The 23,503-nt window shown below is 34.1% G+C and overlaps 3 protein-coding genes across 3 annotated transcripts; all 3 read left to right on the top strand.

The window, feature by feature from the left end:
• Positions 1-3,021: 3,021 nt before the first annotated feature.
• Positions 3,022-5,862, top strand: LOC143532815 (F-box protein At4g00755-like). The gene is made up of 5 exons (XM_077027753.1): positions 3,022-3,352; positions 3,823-4,215; positions 4,566-4,756; positions 5,193-5,311; positions 5,415-5,862. Exons 1-5 carry the CDS (start codon positions 3,226-3,228, stop codon positions 5,647-5,649), a joined length of 1,065 nt encoding a protein of 354 aa, XP_076883868.1. The 5' UTR covers positions 3,022-3,225; the 3' UTR covers positions 5,650-5,862.
• Positions 5,863-6,845: 983 nt separating this feature from the next.
• LOC143532786 (protein COFACTOR ASSEMBLY OF COMPLEX C SUBUNIT B CCB2, chloroplastic-like) lies at positions 6,846-8,794 on the top strand. Its single transcript, XM_077027733.1, has 5 exons — positions 6,846-7,121; positions 7,662-7,733; positions 8,125-8,268; positions 8,362-8,521; positions 8,601-8,794. The coding sequence occupies exons 1-5, from the start codon at positions 6,846-6,848 to the stop codon at positions 8,786-8,788; spliced, it is 840 nt and encodes a 279-aa protein (XP_076883848.1). The 3' UTR covers positions 8,789-8,794.
• Positions 8,795-15,421: 6,627 nt separating this feature from the next.
• Positions 15,422-17,704, top strand: LOC143532814 (BAG family molecular chaperone regulator 2-like). Its single transcript, XM_077027752.1, has 4 exons — positions 15,422-15,818; positions 16,166-16,422; positions 16,505-16,651; positions 17,126-17,704. The coding sequence occupies exons 1-4, from the start codon at positions 15,605-15,607 to the stop codon at positions 17,507-17,509; spliced, it is 1,002 nt and encodes a 333-aa protein (XP_076883867.1). The 5' UTR covers positions 15,422-15,604; the 3' UTR covers positions 17,510-17,704.
• The last annotated feature ends 5,799 nt before the right edge of the window (positions 17,705-23,503 follow it).

Here is a 23,503-nt window from a genome sequence, read left to right as displayed (position 1 = left end):
GCAACTTCGCAATACGCGAAGGAATATAATAATAATTGCGGCTACATTTGTCCTTCGCGCATCGCGAAGCAACTTTGCGATACGCGAAGATGCACAAATTCTGACTATAAATAGGCAGCCATGGGGATGAAGTCTCCATCACATCACACACACTTTACCTTGGTTTTCGTGCCAAAATTCCATCATTCCCGACACGCTCGTTGCCTAGAAGTACGTGCAAGTAGGAGCGTTGCCCACGTGAAGTTTATGCATTTCATAGATAAGCCACACAAGGTAGGGGTTCTGCCCGATTATTTTATTATATATAGCTTAGACCCTAGTCGAGGGTATAGTCTATACCTTGATCAGATATTAAGTGAAATGTAGCTTTCATAAGATAAAGGTATGAATAAAATATTATTCTTTATCATAAAGATATATCTTATGGATGAATAAATGGAATATATATACGTTTCTTCATGATAAAGAAACGTAGTATATAAATGTTTTATAAAATGAAATGAATATCACGGTAATGGTTATGTTAATAGACTTAAGGTCTGTAGCTAGATTGTAGATCTAGTTATTTATAAAATGTTATTTTCGTACTATAGGTCCGAGATAAAGATCAGGCAATTATCAGTGAGACACATTGATTATAAGGTGAATACGTCAAACCCTTTTTATAGTGTGAAATGTTTTATGACGTAAATACGTCTATGTACTTACTTTTAAAACTATGGACTGTTATCCATATGTAAAAGAGTTATGAAAATATTTACATGAGGGTTGGTTCAAATCCTCTAAAACGTTTTGATACAAGGTAGTACTAAACACTCAGGCTAAAATACACATGTGTCTGGATACTTACATATATGTACTGTAGTGGGCACACTACAGACATATTGACCATGAGGCAAGTGACTGTCTCTAGGGCGAGTGAAATCCGATTATGTTGTTTGTGTGTATGTTTAGTTCCGATGAGATGAGATTGAGACCCACTGAGTCGTTGAACACTATTGGTGTTGTGTCATTACGAATTGTGAAAATGTTTTATTGAGTCAGCGTATTCATCAGCATATAGCTGACGTATTTTCAAACTGTTTTCAGGTAATCAAGAGTAAGGTATAGAGATGGGTATGCCAGTGGAGATAGAAAGATCACTAGGCATAGAATGCAGTTGATGGCTCAGCTAATTTTGTAATGATGCATATATTAAAACTTGTTTTTAAACAAGTAAATTTTGTAAAACAATCAAGGGTATTTAATTCCCTTTGTTATGAAAATGAATATTTTAAATTAACATTTTTCGTTGTGAACTTTGATAAATTGACAAAAGTGGTACCAACTGTAAGTCACACGCCTAGGCCCGAAGGCGGGGTGTGTCACAGATGCTTAATTTCACTTCAAATCAACCTATTGAGTGTTTCTTGTTTGGATTTTGCCTTTTTGGAATTTAATTTGTGAGTTTAGATTGTTGTTCTATATATTGTTTGATTATGATTATAATTTCCTTTATCCATTAGCAAAAATTGTCCATCATGTCCAGAATATTAGCAAAATTTTGGGGATCACATTAATAATTCTGATTTAATCTATAATTAAAAGATTTGGTTGATTACCATCTTACCCCTGTTTATTATATTAATTGCATCTAACGATTCAGATTCCTTCTTACACTTCTTAAGAAAAATCTATTTCTTATTTTAACCTTGCTCTCTAAGTGGGTATACAAAATAAAATACAAACCTAATATTGCAATTGAGATATATAAAGCATGTTTGGTGTAAAGGTTTTACTTAGATGTGGTATTGATGTGAGAATGTTTCTTGCTATTGAAGCTAAACATGACTAGGTAATACATCAACTCTGCATGAATAATGTGTTTCTGCATTGAGACTTAGAGGAAGAATTCTATATTAAAATTACTCAAAGTTTGTCGACTCAGAAATCTCGTTACCGTCTGAAGCATGCTTCTCGAAATTGACATCATAAGCTCTCTATAGCCTTGATTTAAGTTGGTTCCCATCAACCCGGTTGGTATCATAAGATGAAACGGACCAAAGTCTTTTTACATGCGAAACTCGACATCAACAACTTGAGCGCACCCGTAGAAGTATTTCTTGGGACTTGCTAAAGAACCAACTTTAAAAAATGTGCAACTTAATAACTAAATATACACCCCCAGCCAGAAAATTGTTGGGCATAAGAAATAAAAAGAAAATTGTGTATTACTATTTATGTATTTTAGTGGCATCGAATGAAAAGATCACACAGACACAAATTGGTTTTAATGACAACGTTGACATCAAATAATTGATTTCCTTTCCCTTGTTATTTGTCTTTCACTCCTCACATCAAACATCATCACCTCACCACCTACAAAACAAAAACCTCCGTCGTCTCCGACGGTTTTCGTCTTCCGATCCGGTGCGTCGCAAAGGTACGATTTCATCATCTATTTGTTTCCCTACACCCGAGTTATATTATAACTTTCATGTGATTATTTCATCTTCGCAAACTTTTACCTATGATTGCTAATTTGCTACGTTTCTAATTCCTATTGTATATGCAAGTATGCGTTTATTAAGTGTCTTAGTGATCTCTTATTTTATTAAAAAAAAAAAAAACGTTATTCATTATATATACATTTACTGAGATTTAAATTTAAAGTCCCTTGTATGCTCATAAAATTTTGCTATATATAAAAATTTATAAGCTTAATAGTGCTTCGTATCTTCCATACTATTTAGTACCGATCATAATTCAAATTGAACAAACAATATATCAGTGTCATATACAAAGTTTTAACTTTCATTGCTAGCATTCTGTACAGTCAGGTTTTTGAAGGTCTAATTAAATCAATGGCAAACATGTCCTAATAGTGTACAATGAACAGTGTTTGTATACCGGTTGTTTATTAAATATTGTATTTTCATGATTTATCTGTGTGGTACATGGGTCTTAAATTAGCTTTAAATAAAAAGATATATTTTTCTAATACTTATTTACCATATTAAAGAAAATCATTATTATTAATAGAAAATAGTGACGAGAAATCAAAATCTAGACTTCAATAGAAGTGTACACATGGCATTTGGTATTTAGGAGAGAAATTCGGGAAAACCAACTTTTCGGTGGCCTATAAAGCAGATATGTGTCCTATATTATATTTATTTATTATATATAGAAGATTACATATAGCAGGAAATTTTGGGCAGAATTGCAGAGATATATATCACTCGAATGGAGGATTCCTGTGATTTTATACAATGGCTTGGAGCAGATATGTCGATAAAGATATTAATATGTGTGGACAACCCTGCTGATCTTGTTCGTGCCACTGCTGTTTCAACCTCTTGGCGTCAGTTTGGTAACTTGTTAACTCTTTGCATCAGTATAAGGCCTGTAAACGAACCGAACGAACACGAACGCTGCATGTTCATGTTTGTTCATCCAGCATTAACCAAATGAGCAAACCGGTACGAATAATTAATCAAACGGAGTTTTCTTGTTTTTATTTCCATTCGTTAACAATATAAATTAATCATTCGCGGACGAAGATAAGCAAACATAACTGAACATAGATGAACGGACATAATTGAATGAGCACCAATTAAAAGTAAACGTGAATATCAAGCTACTAGAGTCTAGACCAATTAAAAGCAAACGGTTCACAAAATGTGTTCATGTCCGTTTTCGTTCGTGTATTAATTAAACGAACTTCTTGCCGAGCGGTTTACTAAACGTTTGGTTCATTTATAGGCCTAAATTTAGCTATAAAGATATACCCTGCTGATTTTGACATATAAACGATTTTACATATTCTTATTTTGGATGCAGCCATCACAAATGATATTTTTAAACACCTTTGCATTCGAATGTTTCCTGAAGTATCAAGGGTTAGTCATGTCATAGAAGTGAATGACAGGATAAAGCCTATACGAAATAGGTCATGCTTGGAAAGTGAGCATATAGTGTATGCGCATGTAGCCCGCGGATTCACCTCATTTATAAGAAAAGATTGCATATCAGAGGCAATTGCTGCATCTAGCACCGATAATTACCCTCAAGAAAGCATCCATCACACATTAGAACCAGGCGACAGGGTTGACCAACGGCCCTCTTATTGGTCAAGTAAAGGCGAAGTTGATCCAATGATCCCTGAAACACTAGTGTATAAACTGACTGCAAGTTTATGTGTGATCACTGAGATTAATATCCAACCGTTTCAAGGTTTAACCATAATTCGACAAAATCTGTCAAATAGTTTATTATTATGTTGTGAATGTTTGCTGATAAAGTTTTTGTCGGTTTTCCAGCATATTTTTTGTAACACCCTAGGCGAATCCCACACTGGCTGTGGACAAGAGAGATCCTTGGTTCATAAGTAAATGTTCTGCCTCTTAAATCACCAACGCGTTTTGGGCTTAATGGTAGTGGACGAGAAGAGAGATCCATAGTTAAGCGTGCTCAGGTGGGAGTAGTAGCAGGATGGGTGACCTCCTGGGAAGTCTCCATCTGGGCAACCAAAAACAAATCCGTGAGCTCTTTGTGGGCAAAGCGGACAATATTGGTGGTGTGAGGGGCTGGATGCTGTGCATTTCAGTTTGGTTTTCCTATTTACTCTGCAAAAGCTGTGCGGTTTCGGTTGGGACATTGGAAGCCTGGTTATGAATTTGAAAAGAATATGAAAGACGAGCCTTCGCCTCTTTTGAGGTCTATTTCTGAGAATGTTGTGTGGACGTACACGTCACCATTGTTTCCAATGGCACAAGTGAGTTGGATTCTTATCAGTTATTAATAACTGCTAAAACTTATTAAAGATTTAGGCGTTTTAAGCTAAACAGCAAAGTATAGATAGGTTCGTAAACAAATCGAATGATCAGTGAACAAGTTGTGAACCATTCTGCAGGAAGTTTGTTTTATTTTAATAAGCAAATGAACATGAACAACATGTTTTGTTAATGTAGTTAAATGGACGAACATGATCACATGTCTTGTTCGTTTATTTATGTTCGTGAACGTTCGTTTGCGTTCATTTATGTTTGTTTAAATTAGTTCGTTAATATATTGATTTAGATTGTTTGACCCATTACAACTTAGTATAGTTTAAATAACTTTTCAGCTCAATTATGTTTGTTCGTCTATGTTCAGTTTTGTGCGTTCGTTTGCGTTTGTGAACCGTTCGTTAATACTGTTAATGTAAACAGGAAAGCTGCATGCAAAAGTTTAAGCTACCTCAACCCGCTCTATGTATTGGTGGGTACTTGCAGATTGAGTTGTTGGGTCGGGTTAAGAAACAAGAAATGGATGAAAAATACTATATTTGGTATGCTCTGCATCACCTTATTAAAATATATTCACATGTGAAAATTGAAAATTCAATATTAAAAATTGATAAATCCGTGTGTGATTAAGTTTAATTCTTGCAGTGTGTCACATGTTCAAGTAGTTGGACAACCGCTTTCACCTGCATTTGATGTGGATATTATTGGCCCGAGTGGAAAGTGCGCACTGAAATACTACCCGAATGCTGAGTGTTGCGGTTCGCATGTGAAATCCAGAGGTGAGGCAAGTAGCAGCCCGTCTCGGTTCTGTTCATTCACTGCAAGTATTAGGGGCTTGGAAAAAATGATATTTAGCCCGTCTCGTTTCCGGTTTAGATGATGAGATTATAGTATTGTATGTGGACTTACAAATAATTGATATTAGGGTCCTCTTCATGTTAACAGTATATGGTATGTGTTATCATGATCTGAAATGAACGACCCGTGAAACATTAAGCCCGACCTGACACTTGGATTAGGCGATGAGGTGACAGTACTGAGGACGGCCCTTCTATTACGGTTGAGCCCGAAATGGTAATCTTATTGAAATTGAATGGTATATACTATATAAGATGCTGTGTTGACATTTGCACTTTGTACTTTGGTTGAAATGGTATATCAGATTCTATGCTGATATTTGCACTCCCGGACCAACTAGCTCAAAAATAAAAATGCCAAAAATGGGCTGCTGACTGTTCTAGTTGTCCAATTACTTCATCTCATTATGGATGGGTTATAACTTATATGAATGTTTCGAGGTTAAGAAGGTAGTTTCGTACATATGGTAACAACTAATTTATGGAAATATGTTTTCATAGTCAAAAGAGAAGTTCTCATATTTAAAATTCAAATCCCTCAACTGCTAGGCCCGTAAACAAGACGATTGGGCTTGGGAAAGTATCGTTTATCTTGATGATATGAAATGCTAAGCTTTAGTTTCACTCGTAAAAAGCTCTACTCTGCTAGCTTTTTACTCTCTTTTTTTTTTCTTAAATTAATTTTGTATTCATACACATACTAATATATGTATTATAAGTCTTCTTAGGATACACATAACGCATAATTTATAATTTATATTAAAATTTTGGTATAAATCTGGTTTATAATTTATATATGTTGAAAATTTTGACTTCAATTTCAACAAGCCAAGCCAGCACACTAACGAGTGCCTTGGCTACGGTTAGGCTCGTTTATAAACTGAGTCGAGCTTGCTCATCTCGTTTACAAATAAACTGATTTCAAAGGAGCTTTTCCGAGCAAGCTTCAAATTCATATTCCATATCAACAATCGATTAATGAATTATGAACAAGTGAAAAGATTGAAATGGGCACAAAACAGCCCACCCAATCTACGAACGGCTGACAGTACGCCGTTCGGTTTGGATCGAAACTGCCAGCCAAAGACGCAATATAAAAAAACCCGGTTCCAAATTGGTTTACAACCCGACCCGATATCAATCCAAAACCGGTCTATTATACACAATCTTCGCTTATTATTATTATTATTATTATTATTATTATCAGAAAACGCTGAAAATGAGCCACACCTGTAGTCTCTTCCTCACTAGTTTTGCACCCAAATTCATCTACAGGCCTTGTAATCACACTCCCAAATACCCAACAAAAAAATTATCATCCAAAATAACCTGCTCTCAAAACCAAAACCAACAGCTCAATTTATCCGTCCTTCGCTTCACTTTAGGCATTCCTGGGTTGGATGAATCTTACTTGCCCAGATGGATTGGCTACGCTTTTGGATCTCTTCTTGTTTTGAATCACTTCGCCAGTTCAAATCCCACCCCGGCACAGCTTGTGAGTCATTTATTGCAGTTTTGATCACTCAGGACCTTTCACAAACACTTGGTGTGCAATTTTAAAAATGCTATATAGTCTTTGAATTGTACGGATTATGGTCCCAAATACGTAATCTGGCGTTTGTTAAACGATAATTATCACTTTTCCCCTAAATTTTTCACAAGCAGTTGGCATGCAATTGTTCATGTACGTTCGTTTAGAAATGAACATGTTCGTGTTCGTTCGTTTAGCATCTACAAGAATAGTTCACGATCATAAATGAACATAATTGAACAAAGATAAACGAACATATATGAACAAACGAAACAAAACATAAACGAGTTTTTACTAACATAAATGAACAAACGAAACATGTGTTGATGTTCGTTTGTTTAATTAAACGAACACAACGCCAAACGGTTCGTGGGCAGTTCATTGAATGTTTTGTTCGTTTACATGCCTACTTTGAATTATGTAATCAAAAGTTTATAAAACGTTAATCATTACTTTTCCCCTAATTTTCGTGTTGTTTTTGTTTAATTTCATGATGGATTTCAGAGAACGGAGGTTCTAGGTCTTTCTTTGGCAGCATTCTCCGTCACGCTTCCTTACATCGGCCAGTTTCTTAAGGTACAACATAACATTAGTTACGTGTGAGCAAATGAAATAACCGGATTAACCGAACAGGACAATTAACGCATGATTCTGTTAAGCCTGAACCGCAATTTTCAGTTAATCGGTTAGTTGCTCTGTTAGGTCGAATTGGTTTATTCGGTCATGGTTCGATTAAGTCATGTAACATAATTAAATGAAGTAACTGATTGACTGAAAAATATGGTTCGGTTTTGGTTTTGGTTTTGGTTTTGATGTATAACATATACGAAAACTGAATTACACATGGCGAATTGCTATAATTTGATATCGAAACCAGCATGCTTATCAAAATTGATTATTTTTGGTGTAATTTTGTTATGCTGTTAACAAAATCGAATGATCTCTTAAATGAGTTAGCATTATGCAGGGTGCTAGTCCGGTGGTTAAAGCAAGCATTCCGGAAGGTGCTGAGCAAATCTTCGCCATGTCACCCGATATATCCGATACAAGTAGAGAGGATTTAGCATGGGGATCGTATACTTTATTGCGTAACACAAACAGTATTTCTGTGGTATTCAAAATGTCAAAACATTGATGAATAACTCATAACCACAAACCGACAAGTGCGATTTTTGACACGCTTATTCTCTTATTATTGATCTAGCTTATAACCGTCAATGATGTACTGTGCGTACGTGGTTACTGGAACACACCCAAAAATATGGATATATCAAAAGACCGAGCGATTGACTGGTTTAAAGAACAAATTCGGCATGTTGGCCTCGCTAATTTGACCGACACGCTTTATTTTCCTAAGAGATCAGGTAAAGTATCATACCGTTGAGTAGATATAAACTAATATTTTATTGATTTAAATTTAGTCAAATTCGGTCAACGTTACAGATTTTGAGCTCTGGGGTATGCTTCCTGAAGGTACGCGTTCTGTTTTGGTTTTGCCCGTGATTAAAAACCAAGATAAAGATGAAGCAAGTACAGGATTTGTCTTGTTGGCGTCTAGCATTAATTATGCATATAGTAATAAAGATAGAGCTTGGATAGCAGCTATTGCTAATAAGTTTTTGAGGTCATAAGACATGTTGAAGGAGATGGTTTTTGTTGTGCAATATGTGCTCTTGATTTGTTAATTGTGTGACTAAGTTAGATTGTTTATAAAACGAGGGTGATTTGGTAATGTGGAAGCTAGTTATTTAGTGTGTCAAACCATATTGTGCTAACCGGGCTTTGCTTAGTTGAGTGTGGTTTTTATTGGATGATGTGTACGTAATATGTCCGCACAAAGTTGGATGCACTTTCAGTAGGGGTTATTATCAGGCCAAAGCTGGATCGTACTGTAAATGCGCAAATATAGAAACAAGAACAGTTCTGGATAAACTATATCTAGGTTCTGATGGATCGGATTTCAGGGGTTTAGACCTGATTCCGAATTAACTCTGAAACCAATGACGAACAAGCACATGAACTGGGAATTTTAATAGGTTTTGGACTGGAACAGAATAAACCATAACCGATCACTAGACCGGATAAATTATATTCTGAACCGTGTAATGCTCGCATCAGTGTAAGACTAATCGGTCAATCAATTAGCTTAGTAAAAAAGCATATTCAACGATGCCAAATGGCTTTTCATGTGATTTCTCCAATTTAAAATATTATTTATTTTGCCAGGTGAAAGTGCTTTTGCTTGTTTGTAACTGTATCATTGGATACGCGATTTTGGGCTCTTCTTGATAGTTTGACTTGGCGTCTTGCGGATGCCTATTGGTGCCCAAAGTCTGTAAAAGACTCAAAAGTTGAGTTCATACTATATAATATGCAGTTTCTGGCAACTTTGGTACTGCCATGTAGGCAGGGTTTTTTGGTAGGGACAAAGTGCATTGGTTACATGTCTTGAGGCTTACGTTATTTTTGTCGATGACCGCAGAATCATTGGTTAGTAAGTAAACATACAGGCTGTTATAGCAAGGTTTGGGAACATGGCACATGGGGGTTGCTGTTGTTCTAAAATCTTTTGTTTTTTGGTTTTATGCAAGTCCACTTTTGGTGACTTTAGTACGCAAGGCGAGATTGAGTTTTGTAACACTGTAGAATTGCTTTTGATGCAAATAATACATGTATTATTTAAAGTTAGATGTTATGAGATGAAATTTGAAAGCAAGAAGGCGACATATGTAATTACCTTAACTACATTTGTCTGTCACTGGATAATGATGGAAGACTCGAGGTGGACGCGTGGATTGATGGAAGCCATGTGTGACATGTATCGAGGTGATGTGCAATGAAAGAAAACATTATTCGAATAGAATTACGGTCAAGTATCAGGTATATGCTAGTAAGATGACTATTTTTACGTCAACTGATGAAATTTTCAGGTCACTCACTTTGTAGAACTAAAAGTATGTTATTTAAACACACTTTTGTGTTGGTGCAAGGCTACTATTAGTTAAGCAAACGTCATTTCATTTTAAATAATATTTTTGACAATGTCTTAAAGTTTTGAAATGAATTTATTTTGTAGCTATCACAAGTTTAGGGTAGGCTAATTTATTTTGAAATGAATTTATTTATAGATTCTACTTCAAGTGTTTTTTTTAGAATTTGTGCTAGATACGACATTGTTTTCCCTTGAATAGAATTCTATTCAATTCTATTCAAGGGAAAACAATGTCGTATCTAACACAAATTCTAAAAAAAACACTTGGTTGTCTATGAATTGTTTTATTTCCTTCAATAAAATAAAAAATATGGTGAAAACTACTGGTTTTACACATGAGCTAAAATCTATAATTCTACTTTTCTTACCGAAGAAATTCAAAAACTCGACTATATATATTAAAAAATGTGTAGGGAAGAGATAAAAATGTTTGGTAGCTACCTTAATGATTCTATTAAGAGGGTGCGTATGATTCTGTTAGCATAAAAGTATGTTTGATTTACTAAAAAGAAACCTCTGAACAGTCATGAAGCCCCTTAGATGGTAAATTCATAAAAATACTAAATGAAGCATCTGAATCGGTCAGCTCTCTTAATGGCTCCATTGATGTGTTTCAAACGGCCCCAGACATGTCATGCATTATTATCTATTGGTGTATGAAAATAAATTAGAAGATTTATATTTTTCTTATTTTTGATTTCTAGTATTGAATACTTGTTCATTTATTCCAAATAGTGTAATAAGATCTTAGGTATATATATAATAAAGTTGTTGGGTAATAGAAAATAGAAAGGTGGTTTGAGAAAGGCAGTTGAAATTGAGACATCTTCTAGACAAATTCATAGTTGTTTTGAATATTGTAGCTGCCCTTGCATTTTCGTGGTCAGACGACCTCTCACCTATTTTCAATCTATTTCAAATTTATTTCTCTCAATGCTTTTTAGAGTTCTCGGATTTTAATACTCCCAACTTTCACCATTTGACCGATGCCACTTCTAGCTAACGAAATATTAAACACCACTCCCAACCTTCACCTTTTTTGTTTTGTCACTCCCTCATTAACTGAACACTAACGACGTTAGTGTTCGTGCTGAAGTGGAAGTTTTTTTTATTTAGCTGGCATGCTTATGTGCCATATGTGGGTCCCGCATAGCCACCTCGTCTTCTTTATCAAATTAACACTAGCCACCTCCACCACCACCCTCCAACTCCTATGACGCCTCCATTAACTAGCCCACAAACAATCACAGGTTGTATTCTCTCCTAATAGAGAGAATGGGGTTGCAAGAAAGAAATTGTAATACATAGAGAAGGAACAGAGAATGAGAGGGCCCAATGGTAGGTCTTTCCACCTAGGGATAGCAGGGGTAGCCAGTGGCGTTGATGGTGACCATTAGGTAGTGCAAGATGACGGTGGTATTGTAATAAATGTGTGAGCTGACATGGCTAGAGATTAAAGGTAAACTGTTCTTTGGTAACAAGGTCCGATATCGACAATAGATTTCCTGCGCAAATCGCCTTTCTGGCAACACAGCCTGCTATGCCCTAATGAAGATGATAACTCCCAATGGCTGACAACTGCAGCTCATATTTGACCATGATGGTGGTGATGGTAGAGGTTGGTGGGTGGTGATGAAAGTGGTCGACGGTGGTGGCGGTAGAGGTTGGTGGATGGTGATGGAGGTGGTTAAGGTTAATTTGATGAATAAGAAGATGAGCTGGCTATGTGGGACCCACATATGACACATAAGCATGCCATCTAAATTAAAAAAAACGTTCACGCCAGCATGAACACTAAAGTCGTTATTGTTCAGTTAGTGATGGACTGACACAAACAGAAAAGGTAAAAATTGGTAGTGGTGTCTAACATTTTGTTAGTTTGAAGGGGTATCGACGATGGTGAAGTTGGAGCATTTAAATCCAATGACCCTACTTTTTTATAATAAAATACTCAAGATTAAGTTTAAAATTTAGTATTTGTGTTTAACTAGACTGAGCTTAAACGTGTTCGACTTTGAGCTTGGCTTGACTCGTTTAGACCCCCTGATATCATGCAAACCTTAGTCAATACAGAACTAGTTATATTAGTTTATTTGTTAGACCATCTTTAAAGGATGGTTGTATTTATCAAAGGCGAATGAGAGCGATCAGAAGAAAGAGGCGACAAACACGGAGGAGATTGTAGGGGCGGCAACTACTAACACAACCCCAACAAGAAAAAAAAATTGGGTTGGTTGACACGATTCATTTAATAAATAAATTCATATTACTTATTTGCTCAACGAACTCTAAATTATATCCATTTTGTTTTAGAAAAAAAAACTTTTGATTTATTTTGTGTGTACTGGTTACCCCTACCGGAGAAAGGTAAAGGGGGGTTGTGATTTCCAAGGGCGAACGACAGTGATCGGAAGAAAGACGAGGCAAACATGGAAAAAAGAGGGCGGCAGGGTCCATTTGAATGACGATTCACTAGGAAAGAAAAGTGAGGACGGTGAGGTCAGGAGTTGTGGTTCTTAGAGCATCTCCACCGGTATTTATGTGGAGGTTTTTGTTGACATGGAATGATGTAAACAAAAGTTTATGGGTGGAGATAAACGTTTGTGGAGGTGTTTGTTTGTATTCTCAAACGTTTGAAACGTAGATTTGTAGTGGCCCTACCACAACCACTACACACAAATCATATATATATATATAATACACACACACACACACACATATTTATTATATAGTAGTAAAAGTAGGTAATTATGTGGAGGATAAGGTGGAGGTTTTATTGGTTTATGGCTGGAGTAAAAAGTGAAGTTTTTTAAAGAAATGGTTAGAGTATAATGTGGTGGAAATTTGAATTAGTTTGTGAGTGTGAATGCTCTATAATGAGGTTTTTGCCAGAAAAATCCAAACATAAGAGTCCTTAGACTTAGCGAAGGCATGAGATATTTTAACCAAGTACTTTTTCATGACTTATAGCAAATAAAAGTTATTACTGAAAATCCAAATTAAATGATCGATGATATCTTTTCTTTTTCATTTAAACATGTTAATTTGACGAGATTTTTTTATTTTTATTTTTTGGTTTAGTTACGATATTGTAATGAATGGCAATAATACTGACCAAGTTTGCATTAACTCACCGTGAAAGGCAAGTTTTACCAACGGCCGGGTTTTACCGACCCGAATAAACACCGTTTTAAATGCATAACTTTTTTTTATCATAAACTACATGAGTGTCGCTACATTTTTGTTTTAAATATGTTAATTTGTTTAACTTTTTTTAGGTTTTAGTTCTGGTACCGTTACGAACGTAAACCGAGTTCGCATTGACTCGCCGCCGCAACGCCCGAGCTTTATCTACGCTCGAGTTTTACCGACCCAATAAATATCGTTTCAAACGTCACTTAAACTAACCATTTATCATTTAGCGTACATATTATCTTTTATTATTTTGTTTGTGCTAACAATTCAACATTCAACATTTAGCTTTCAAAAGAAATCAACATTTTTAACTCACCTTTGAGTTTACAATGAAAAGAAGAGAATTGCAGTACATAATTTTGCTGGTTGAAAAAAATATAAAAAAGGTAGTAGAATAAAAGGTTGACAGTTGGGGTTGAGCAATAACTAGGAGCTGGAGTGTAGGACAGGTATTGTTAACTGCCACACCCTCCCTTTATGCACTTCGTTCACTTTAACTCGCTTATCAAATCCAATTATTAACTTCTTACCTTCTTAATCACGTAGCTTGTCAAATAATTTGTACATTGTACTTGTTACTTACCCTTTTAGCCCAACAAAAACATGCTCACGGCAAACAAAATTACTCGTAAAAACTTCAATAAATTACCTTTATTATTTCTACTCTTAAATCTATACTATTATCTATTATGTGACTTGAACTCTCAATATCATGAGAAATTATAACATCACGTACATACTTGTTATCAATAGGTTACAAGCCCTTTGGTATATCTTTTAGATAACATAAATCATAAGTTAATTTCATGACGAATTTGTGATTTAGTTTTATGCCTATGTTGTCTAAGTTTAAAATATTAGTGTTTGGATTACGTTGTTTTTATTTTGTAACAAGTTATGGTTCTAGCAATAACTTTTGTTAAAGTCTATGTTATAATTCGTATAAAAACATTAAGTAATCATGCATGTATCACCTAATAAAATAAGTATCTAAAAAATGTGAATTTTTCAATACTAATCTCATGCCCGATCCAAGTATCTTTATTATGTCCAGTTACCCAACGCCAACAATTCAGGTTTCAAGTTTCTTGCTCAAAATTATGCACAAACCAATGAACCATAGCCAAGACAATGTGGGCAAGAAACTAAATAAAGTAGCTTACAAATCGAAATCAAACACCGTACAACCTCATAGCACTACCACCCATATATATAAAAACCTTGACATATGAATAAACCAACACAGAGTAAAATCAAAAGAAAAACACAAGTACAAACCCCCAAATTAATATGCTTAATCAGTGATTGAAGAATGTGAGGAAGGTTGCATTTTATGTAACCATGTGGTTTTCGGTTGTTACAAGGAGATGTTAATTATTGATTTGATACAAGGAGATGCTAATTATTGATTTGATAAGTTAAAAAGGAGGTAGAACAAATAAAATTAGAAAAGAAAAAAGAAAAATGTTTTGAGATAACTTTCAATTATCATATATATCTTTAGCATAACTATTGGTTGTCACTTATCACATGTTTTAAAACTAAAGAATAGTAAGATAATTTTTTTTTTCTGAAAGGCCTTAAGATAATTATAGTATTATACCCTCACTATTAATATAACTACAATTCCAAATTATCAAAAACCAAATCTAAAATTTGTATATAAAACATGTCTAGTATTGGGGTTGATGGTCCAATGACAAACACAAAAACTAATAAACATCTAAAGATCCTAAAATAAAGTTCTTAAAGTAAAAGAAATCTACGTTTCAAAAAAATATACAAGACATGATCCTTCGGTCGTTTTATTGCTAAGAATTAAAAGAAATTCATTATTGAAAAAAAGAAAAGAAAATTATTCGAGTATATATCATTCGCCATCCATTCAGTTTACATATCACATCTCTCCACTTTCCTTGAATAGATTTAACACCTTGAAAAACATTCATTTACTTTACCCACTTTCCTAATTTGCAGAGTTGGATACTTGTCGGCCAGTTCCCTTCCCATAATTAAACTCTTGTTTTCCGGCACCGGTCGGAACCTAGTACCACAATCTGACCGTTTCACAGCAATTACTTCTCTAGACACGTGTTGTCCTCGATTTATGATTTTGGTGGCTGTTTGAAACCATCCTTATTACTATTATTGCTATTTATGATTGACGACACCACCGCCAATGCTTTGATCTGAGTCTTATCTCATTATTATTACTTGGCAAAGGTTTCAAATCTCAACCAATTCTACTGAATCTAGCAACATGATGCACATGAGTACCAAGACAACTTCGGTTAACCGGAGATCCATGGGCCTCGGTGGTGATAATGAATGGGAGGTCCGGCCTGGAGGAATGCTGGTGCAGAAACGAGACCCTAATGACGAACAGAACGGAGTGCCTCCGCCAACTATTCGGGTTCGGGTTAAATACGGGTCCATATATCATGAAATCAATATTAGCTCTCAAGCAACATTCGGTAAAAGTTATTATGTTTTGTTATTTAACTTAGTTAAAACACTTTGTGTATTAACTACCTGTTAACCGAGTTTATTATCTATTAAATTTTTTTATTATTTTTATTTTGTTTATTATTATTATTAGCTGGTTTTTTTATTTATCTGTTATAGTTATTAGTTATTTATATATATCAATATTTTTATTTTGTTTATTATTATTATTATTTTTATTTTTATTTTGTTACTATTACTTGGTTATTTTATCATTATCTTTTTTTAATCTTTCTAAACAAAGAGATCTAGTTTTTAGTCATAAAATACGCCAAGAATATCATTTACCAATAAATATTTTAAATTGTTACAATAGGTGAATTGAAGAAGATGCTATCGGGGCCGACTGGGCTACACCACGAAGATCAAAAATTAAGATACAAGAATAAAGAAAGGAGCTCGAAAACGTTTCTGGATATTGTTGGTGTAAAGGACCGATCGAAAATAGTGTTGGTGGAGAACCCGATTAGCCAAGAAAAGAGGTATATTGAGATGATGAAGAATGCAAAGATAGAGAAGGCCGCTAAATCAATTTTTGAGATTAGCTTGGAGGTTGATAGACTAGCTGGCCAGGTATAGGAATATAAGAATCATATTATTATCAATGTTATTATGATGTAACACGTTAATTGTTGTGGTTTTGTACACGAGGCAGATGTCAGCGCATGAATTAGTTATCTCCAAAGGAGGGAAAGTGGCGGAGAAAACATTGTTGACTGTAATCGAGTTACTAATGAACCAACTACTTAAACTGGATGGAATTACGACATACGGAGATGTAACATTACAGAGGAAATTGCAGGTATACTTGTTTCAAAAAACATGGCAGGGCCGGGCCCAATCTTACAGGACGGGGCCAGACCCACACAACCGATAAAAAGTCTAGATTTATTTAACATTTTAACATAAATAAATTTCTTTGGGGCCGGTAGCTTGGAAATTAGATGCATATGGGCACATATAGAATTAGAGATTAATTATTACTTTTACAACCCTACCCTACAATCTTTACAATATTTATTTTGTTTAAAGCCTTTTGTTCATAGAAATTAGAAATTAATTATGATTTTTGCAAATTGCGATCTCACAATATTTATTTTGCTTAAAGCTTTTTTCTTTTATTTCTAAATCTAATTTATTTGCGTTTAGTTGATTATGTCTTGTTTATTTTTTGCTTGTTTGTCAATAATTTCTTTTGTTATAACTTGTATATTTTTTAAAGAAAAATTCTGGCTCATTCAAATTTGACCAAACTTATTTTTCATCAATTTCGTAGGTGAAAAGGGTTCAAAAGTACGTGGAAACTCTTGATCTTTTAAAGATTAAGAACTCAACCAATGGTAACGAAAACCGGATTGGGAATGGGAATGAGAGACAAGTCCAGGAGCTACCGACTTCACGAAATCAAGAGGCAAGATATTCCAACGACGCCTCAACAAATCAACACCACCAGCAGCCGTCATTCCCTAATTCCAGACGGTCAGTTGGGAATTTCTCAACCACTCCGATGGCACGTAGACAACAACAGCCGTCAACAACAGGGGAAGTTGTGGTAACTACACATTGGGAAACTTTTGATTCCATTCCCACACCTTTGCCTGCATCACCAACGAACAACACAAATACAATACACCCCAAATTCTGCTGGGATTTACTTTAAAGACTGTTATAAATAAGTAAATGAATAGGTAATAATATTCTGGTGTAGTGTGTGAAACTCTTAGCTTTTGGAACGTATCTATGCTCTATTCTTTGCTGTAGCTATAAGTTTTCGGTCATCGGCTTCCTTTTTATGGGCGCAATTTCTTGTACAAATAAATTGGATCGACTATTACTATACTAATAAAGAAAATTTGTGTCACACAACTAGAATCATTGTGTTGTCTGACCGATTAAACATACCTGAAGTTGTGAATGACTAGTTGCAAACAAAATGACCCCTTAGGTTTAGGCGCATTTTTTCCTGATAAAGAAACCAATTTGTTTAAATAATATGCACTTTTTAGTAAAACTTAAAAGTAACCCGAATGTAATATTATGATATATATTGTTGATAGGAATGTAAGCGAGCTGAGCTGAGCTCGAGAATGAGCCTGGTCATGACTCATGAGTAGATTTTTAAAATCAAGCTCGGATCGACTCAATTTGTTTATTATTTGTCAAGTATTATAGTTGTGTACTTACATGATTATTTTTATTTCTGTTTGTTTACAGTTTTTTTTATATATAACGTAATTCATAATATTTAGTTTTCAGGATCATAAATTTGTATAAAACAATATTTATTATTTATATATTTTTATCTGCTAAGAAAAAAAGTTTACGTCAAGTTCATTATTCAAAAATTTTATCATATGCATTAAAAATTTTATAATATTTTTCGTTAATTTAGTAACACATTTCGTACCCATGTGACTATCTGTATGCAAAACCGGTTTTGGGCCCAAAACGGATCCGATCGAGTCCAAGTTAGTCAAAACCGGTTCGTTTAAGGTACCGGTTTATAAGAAAAAACTGGTTTCAATAGAGGATTTCTCAAACTGATTACAAATCGCCTGATCGAATCATGACCGTACCAGTTTTTCGCAAACCGGTTTCGTATACTTGATATCAAATTCAAGACCCACATATCATTGATTTTGGGCTTTGTAGATTGTAAGTGGACTTGGGCCTAATCAGAGCGCTTTTTATATTTTTTAACTGGGCTACGGTTCTTGTTACGACTTACGAGAACTTCAAAGAGAAACTTACTTCTTGTGCTCGTTCTTTCCAAAATAATACAAAATAATACGTACCCTTTTTCCCCCTTCCAAATTAGGATATTTTAAATAGAAAAACTCTTTTTTTATTTGAAAAAGGTTCGTTTTTTAAATAGATTTTTTTAAGAAACATTTTTCACAAAAATAAACTATTTACCAAATAGTGCTTCTAAAACTTTGTTATTTAAAAAAAAAGGGAAAATTCCGACCCCCACATCTTATCCTCCATTTCTTTCTTGACGCACAAAAAAATTGGTGAGACTATATTTGAAGATTTAGTGACCCGATTTAGAGAAAATATGCATCAGTGACTTAATTGGAACACTTTTGAAAGTTAGTTACTATTATATGAGATCCCCCCCCCCCCCCCCAAAAAAAAAAGAAGTTATAATTAAAACAACAATTTAAAAAAACTATACTCAAACTGAGATCGATCAACTAAGTATGTAATTTATCAATTTGCTTTATAAAACAGGCCAGACAACTTAATAGCAAAATAGCTAGCGACCTCTTCATTTTTTTTTTCAAAAAAGGATTGATTTTAAAGAATTTATTTTTACATCATTAGTTATTTATAAAACTGAAAAATAATCTTGTTACGATTAATGGGTTAGTGCCCGATACCAAAAGATATAAAATTCAAGTCAAAGTCACACAAAGTTGAATGTGGGAATTCACATTTCACTATAAACAACGAAACATATGACTTATAACTAATTTAAAGATACAAATGAACTTCTTTTATAACCGAAATTGACTATCGGTTGGGAGGGGAACCCGGCAGGCTGGTTCGGTTTTGATGCGTTTCGACAGTATTTAATAAAACCAGACCGCCATCTTTACTCACACATTGTTTGTAATGTGTGAGTATTAACTTTCAAAATTTTTTTCTTGCTACCAAACTTGAAATCACACATATTACATCTCTTTCTTTTTCAAGAAATAAATAATTTTTTATTGCAATTATTATTTATGCAATCATATTATACTAGTTATATAAAATTTGAAAAGTAAACTTGTCAGTGTCGATACCTTAGCATATTAAGTTCTAAGTCAAAGGTCAATTTTGGAAGTCTAATATAAACAACAAAAACATAATTAATTTTGAGTATGCAAATGTGACCCTCAATTGAATTCAAATCCAAAGATGGGATGCATTCGGTAGTTTGTTGAGGAGAAATATTTAGCTAAACAGGTGGTATACGAGTTAATCTAAGGAGTTTACGAATTGACCTGTCTGTTTTTATAAAACTTTAAATTATGGTGTTTTTTAAAACCGAAACTACTTGATTTTAAAAGCAAAAGGATGAATAAACGTCGAACTTTATAGTTTAGGAACAATTGTTGTTTTCAAGTGTAAACTTATAGACTTAAAGTTGTAATATGTGCAAACATAGTAATAAAAATTTCTGGACAGACAACTTATATGATTGTATCAACCCACAAACGTATGAGTAGCGTTTGAGTTTGGCCCACTTTAACAAATGAAACTTATACTATCACCACTTTAATGGGGTGGTCATGAAGGTTTTTATGAGGGTTTAATCCATAAGGAAGTCAAGTATTCAAGTCCTGAAAGGAGGAATTTTAACTGTATCTAGAAGCGTTGGTTAAGAAAAAACAAAAGAAAAAAAAAACACCAATGTCTACTGCTCAAAACAAAGGTTAAGTAGCACACAAATTATGCCTTGTGACATGATTACTTGATAACGACGACTTATACTCATGTTTATCTTGCTTTTTTGAGACTTTATATTTTATAATATCCACGAAAAGTTGGGTCTCTTACCTGAATTTTCACGTTTTTGTATTCCTTTAATTATTTAAATCACAAAAAGGTAGATTCTAGTAAAATAATTCTTAAAAAAAAGATTACGAAGGCATGATAAAGATTAGGCTATGTGTAGTGAGGGGTCATAACTCACAAATTAAAGGGGATATTTGATATGTAGCGTCTAGTCATTAAATAAACAATTTTTATTTTAAGGGTGTAGCGGTGTTGTAGTCCAATACACACACACAACATATTAAAAATTATTATTTCCAAACTCAAACCCGGCGACAAAGGTATGCCCCCCCAACCCCACCCCCACTTATCGCCCTTTTGTAGCATGGGGGCGGGTGTTATAGCCCCCTTGTCGCCCAAACCCACACCATTTGTCGCTCCACTACACTTGGACTATAAGGGAAACTGGTGGTACTTTAACACGTGTCAAAAAATAAAATAAAAAAAAACATTCTGAATCAGTGAATCAGAAGGGACGGGTTTCAAATTTGACATGTACCATTTAATACAACTATTAGTCTATTACTACATATTTTAGACATGATTAATTAAGTATTTACAAAACCACATTTTTTATTGAATAAATCAACTATGAGGTTATAACCATCTAAATATTCAAACTGATTTTATCTTTGTTGTAGAAAGAGTTTTTGAAAACCGACAAAATTCTAAAAATATTAAATAATGATATATTGATCGTTTTAGATTAAAAAATGTGTTGAATTGTTATTACGATTTTGTGGAACAAGAAGTCAAACCTGACTGGTTGGATTGTTTGGACAATAAAATTACATAACATAATTTCGGCCTAAAACGAAATTTAATTTTGAGACTTTTTCTTATATGTAGGACTTTTAGTTATCATCATCCCTCGTTGGGTTGGTCATTAGATTTTCCTTTTAGAAGGTTCAAATCCTAGGATTTTCCTTTTAGAAGGTTCAAATCCCGGCTTGCGTATACGCTCTGAAATATTGGTAATACCATTGTAAGGGGGATTTGGACTTGGGTAACGGAGCATGATAAGTGTTGACCCTTTTGGGGAGACACCGACACACCGTTGCTACTACAAAATGGGTTTTATTAAGTGTAGAGTGTAACATTTAGTTGTTACAATAAATAATAAATAAAAGAAGCTAACAACCCTTTCTCACTTAATACTAAAACTGTAGTTACTAAAAGTAATTTTTTAAGTTTATACATATAGTTTATATGTAATTACTAATTTAAATAAAGAGTTAACTAAACATAGAAAGTTTAGGGCTCTAAAAAAAGGTGAGGTCCTAAAAACAACCCTGGCAATTTTAATACGTAAAGTCGTTGCTGTTCAGCCAGTTTTAGAAATCTTACAGTCAATGCTTCGAATTTGTATTTTAAGGCGATTTGTTTTATTGTTCTTAAAAAATTATGTAACTAATAAAATATCAAAATGATAAACACGGTGCATTATTATAATACAATGTATATAACTATTTAATAATAATAACTTATCGTACATTGTACACGACTCTATCAAATGTCGATTTCAATTTCACGAGATGACATAATTGCTATCCCCAAAAAAAATCCACTCGCTCTTCTATCGGCCAGCAATTGAAACCGTTTCCTCCATCATGATCAGATCAATTGATCTCAATTCAAAATTAATTTAACATTTGAATCCACTCAACCAAAATCAAACCTAAACTCCAAAAGTTGCCAACTAAAATCAAATTAACTCGATCGTATTGCGTAGTGAAATCGCGAATCTATTAGAAATTGAACATGATAAATGACGAGAATGAGGAGAGCTATGAGGATGAAGAAGAACAAAGCATAATTGATTTAAGCGTTTATTTTGAGCATAGTATTCTGAACCCTAATAAGAGCTTAATTGAGCGTTAATATAAATTAGCAAATAATTGATGTCGTTTGACCATTGCCTAACGAATCGGGCTTTGGCCACTCACACGAAATAAATACAAATAGAGTATAACCGGAAGATGAATGGAACAAGGAGAAATTAGAGGTCAATTGGTCTTGGAACTTGAAAGTCAAATCGAAAGATGAAAACTTGAAGAACACCAAAAACACCAAAGGGGTTGGCTTGAGGACGATGGAGGCTGGTGTTTGCAGAATATTATAGGGTTTGGGAATGAGTTTTGATTAAGTATAACACTCCAAATTCGTTTGTTTGGTAATAATACATTTAGGAAACCGAATAATGAAATTATGATAAAATCAAGACGATTAGCATGAGAATCTCGTTATATTAACCAAATAACAAACTTGGACATGGAATAAAGTTATAGGACTTAACTTAGGGCTCAATTTTCATAATTAAGGCTGATTTAGAAAATACTTCGCATTAAAAACGAATAAACGAGTTAAAACGAAAAATCTGGTGATATGATGTCTGCTACGCACCACGTGCACGACTTAGCTTGGTCCTATGCTCCGCGCGAGGTGGTCAAATATCTGATCTTTTACAATTTATCACTTTTAGCTCCTGAACTTCAAAAAATGCTATTTTAAGCCAAAAGAAGTGATTTTAAGGGTTTTTAAGCATTGTTTGACGAACTTAAAAGTTAAGAGGATATAAAATAGGTTAAACCAAATTAAATACAAGTTTTTATTAATACCAAAGATCCGAATTATATTTCCAAGTTGGGTCAAGCATAAACTAGTACAAATACAAAAATCCGAGATGTTACAATTTGCATGGCCAATTCAGTGTTCTAAACTAGACCCAACCTTGAAAAGAACCATTCTCACAACAAAATTTTAGAACCGAACCCCCTTGAATATCAAATCAACCAACTTGATTTGGTTTTGATAGTTCGGACAGAGTTTACGTTTTGTTAACCCTTACTAGTTTACTACTACTTACTATAACAAACCCTAATAAAGAATAAACTAATCAAAGAAAGAAATGAAAAAATGAGAAAGAAAAGAGAAAAAGTAAAAGGAAGAATGGAAAATGTAAAGGAAAATTTCATTCCACATTGATGGAGGGAAGAAAATGGAAAGCTTCCACCATGGTATAAATAGGATTTCTAACTCTTGTCCCACATCGCTAGATTACAAAACTTGTAAGCTCTTTATAAGGAAGAGAGTTCACATGATAATATTC

Source organism: Bidens hawaiensis, unplaced genomic scaffold (genome assembly GCF_021521415.1).
Source record: "Bidens hawaiensis isolate Kalapana, Puna unplaced genomic scaffold, B.hawaiensis_p1.1 tig00009543_1, whole genome shotgun sequence".
Classification (NCBI taxonomy): domain Eukaryota; kingdom Viridiplantae; phylum Streptophyta; class Magnoliopsida; order Asterales; family Asteraceae; genus Bidens; species Bidens hawaiensis.
Note: the sequence above shows the minus strand (reverse complement) of the source record. Positions and strands in the feature narration are given on the sequence as shown.

Excerpts from the sequence above, each read along its gene's own strand:
- LOC143532815 (XM_077027753.1), top strand. The coding sequence starts at position 3,226 with ATGGAGGATTCCTGTGATTTTATACAATGGCTTGGAGCAGATATGTCG. Across the intron at positions 3,353-3,822 it reads AACCTCTTGGCGTCAGTTTG|CCATCACAAATGATATTTTT; the intron begins GTAACTTGTTAA and ends TTTTGGATGCAG. Across the intron at positions 4,757-5,192 it reads CATTGTTTCCAATGGCACAA|GAAAGCTGCATGCAAAAGTT; the intron begins GTGAGTTGGATT and ends TAATGTAAACAG.
- LOC143532786 (XM_077027733.1), top strand. The coding sequence starts at position 6,846 with ATGAGCCACACCTGTAGTCTCTTCCTCACTAGTTTTGCACCCAAATTC. Across the intron at positions 7,734-8,124 it reads ACATCGGCCAGTTTCTTAAG|GGTGCTAGTCCGGTGGTTAA; the intron begins GTACAACATAAC and ends AGCATTATGCAG. Across the intron at positions 8,269-8,361 it reads ACACAAACAGTATTTCTGTG|CTTATAACCGTCAATGATGT; the intron begins GTATTCAAAATG and ends TTATTGATCTAG.
- LOC143532814 (XM_077027752.1), top strand. The coding sequence starts at position 15,605 with ATGATGCACATGAGTACCAAGACAACTTCGGTTAACCGGAGATCCATG. Across the intron at positions 16,423-16,504 it reads TTGATAGACTAGCTGGCCAG|ATGTCAGCGCATGAATTAGT; the intron begins GTATAGGAATAT and ends TACACGAGGCAG. Across the intron at positions 16,652-17,125 it reads CATTACAGAGGAAATTGCAG|GTGAAAAGGGTTCAAAAGTA; the intron begins GTATACTTGTTT and ends TCAATTTCGTAG.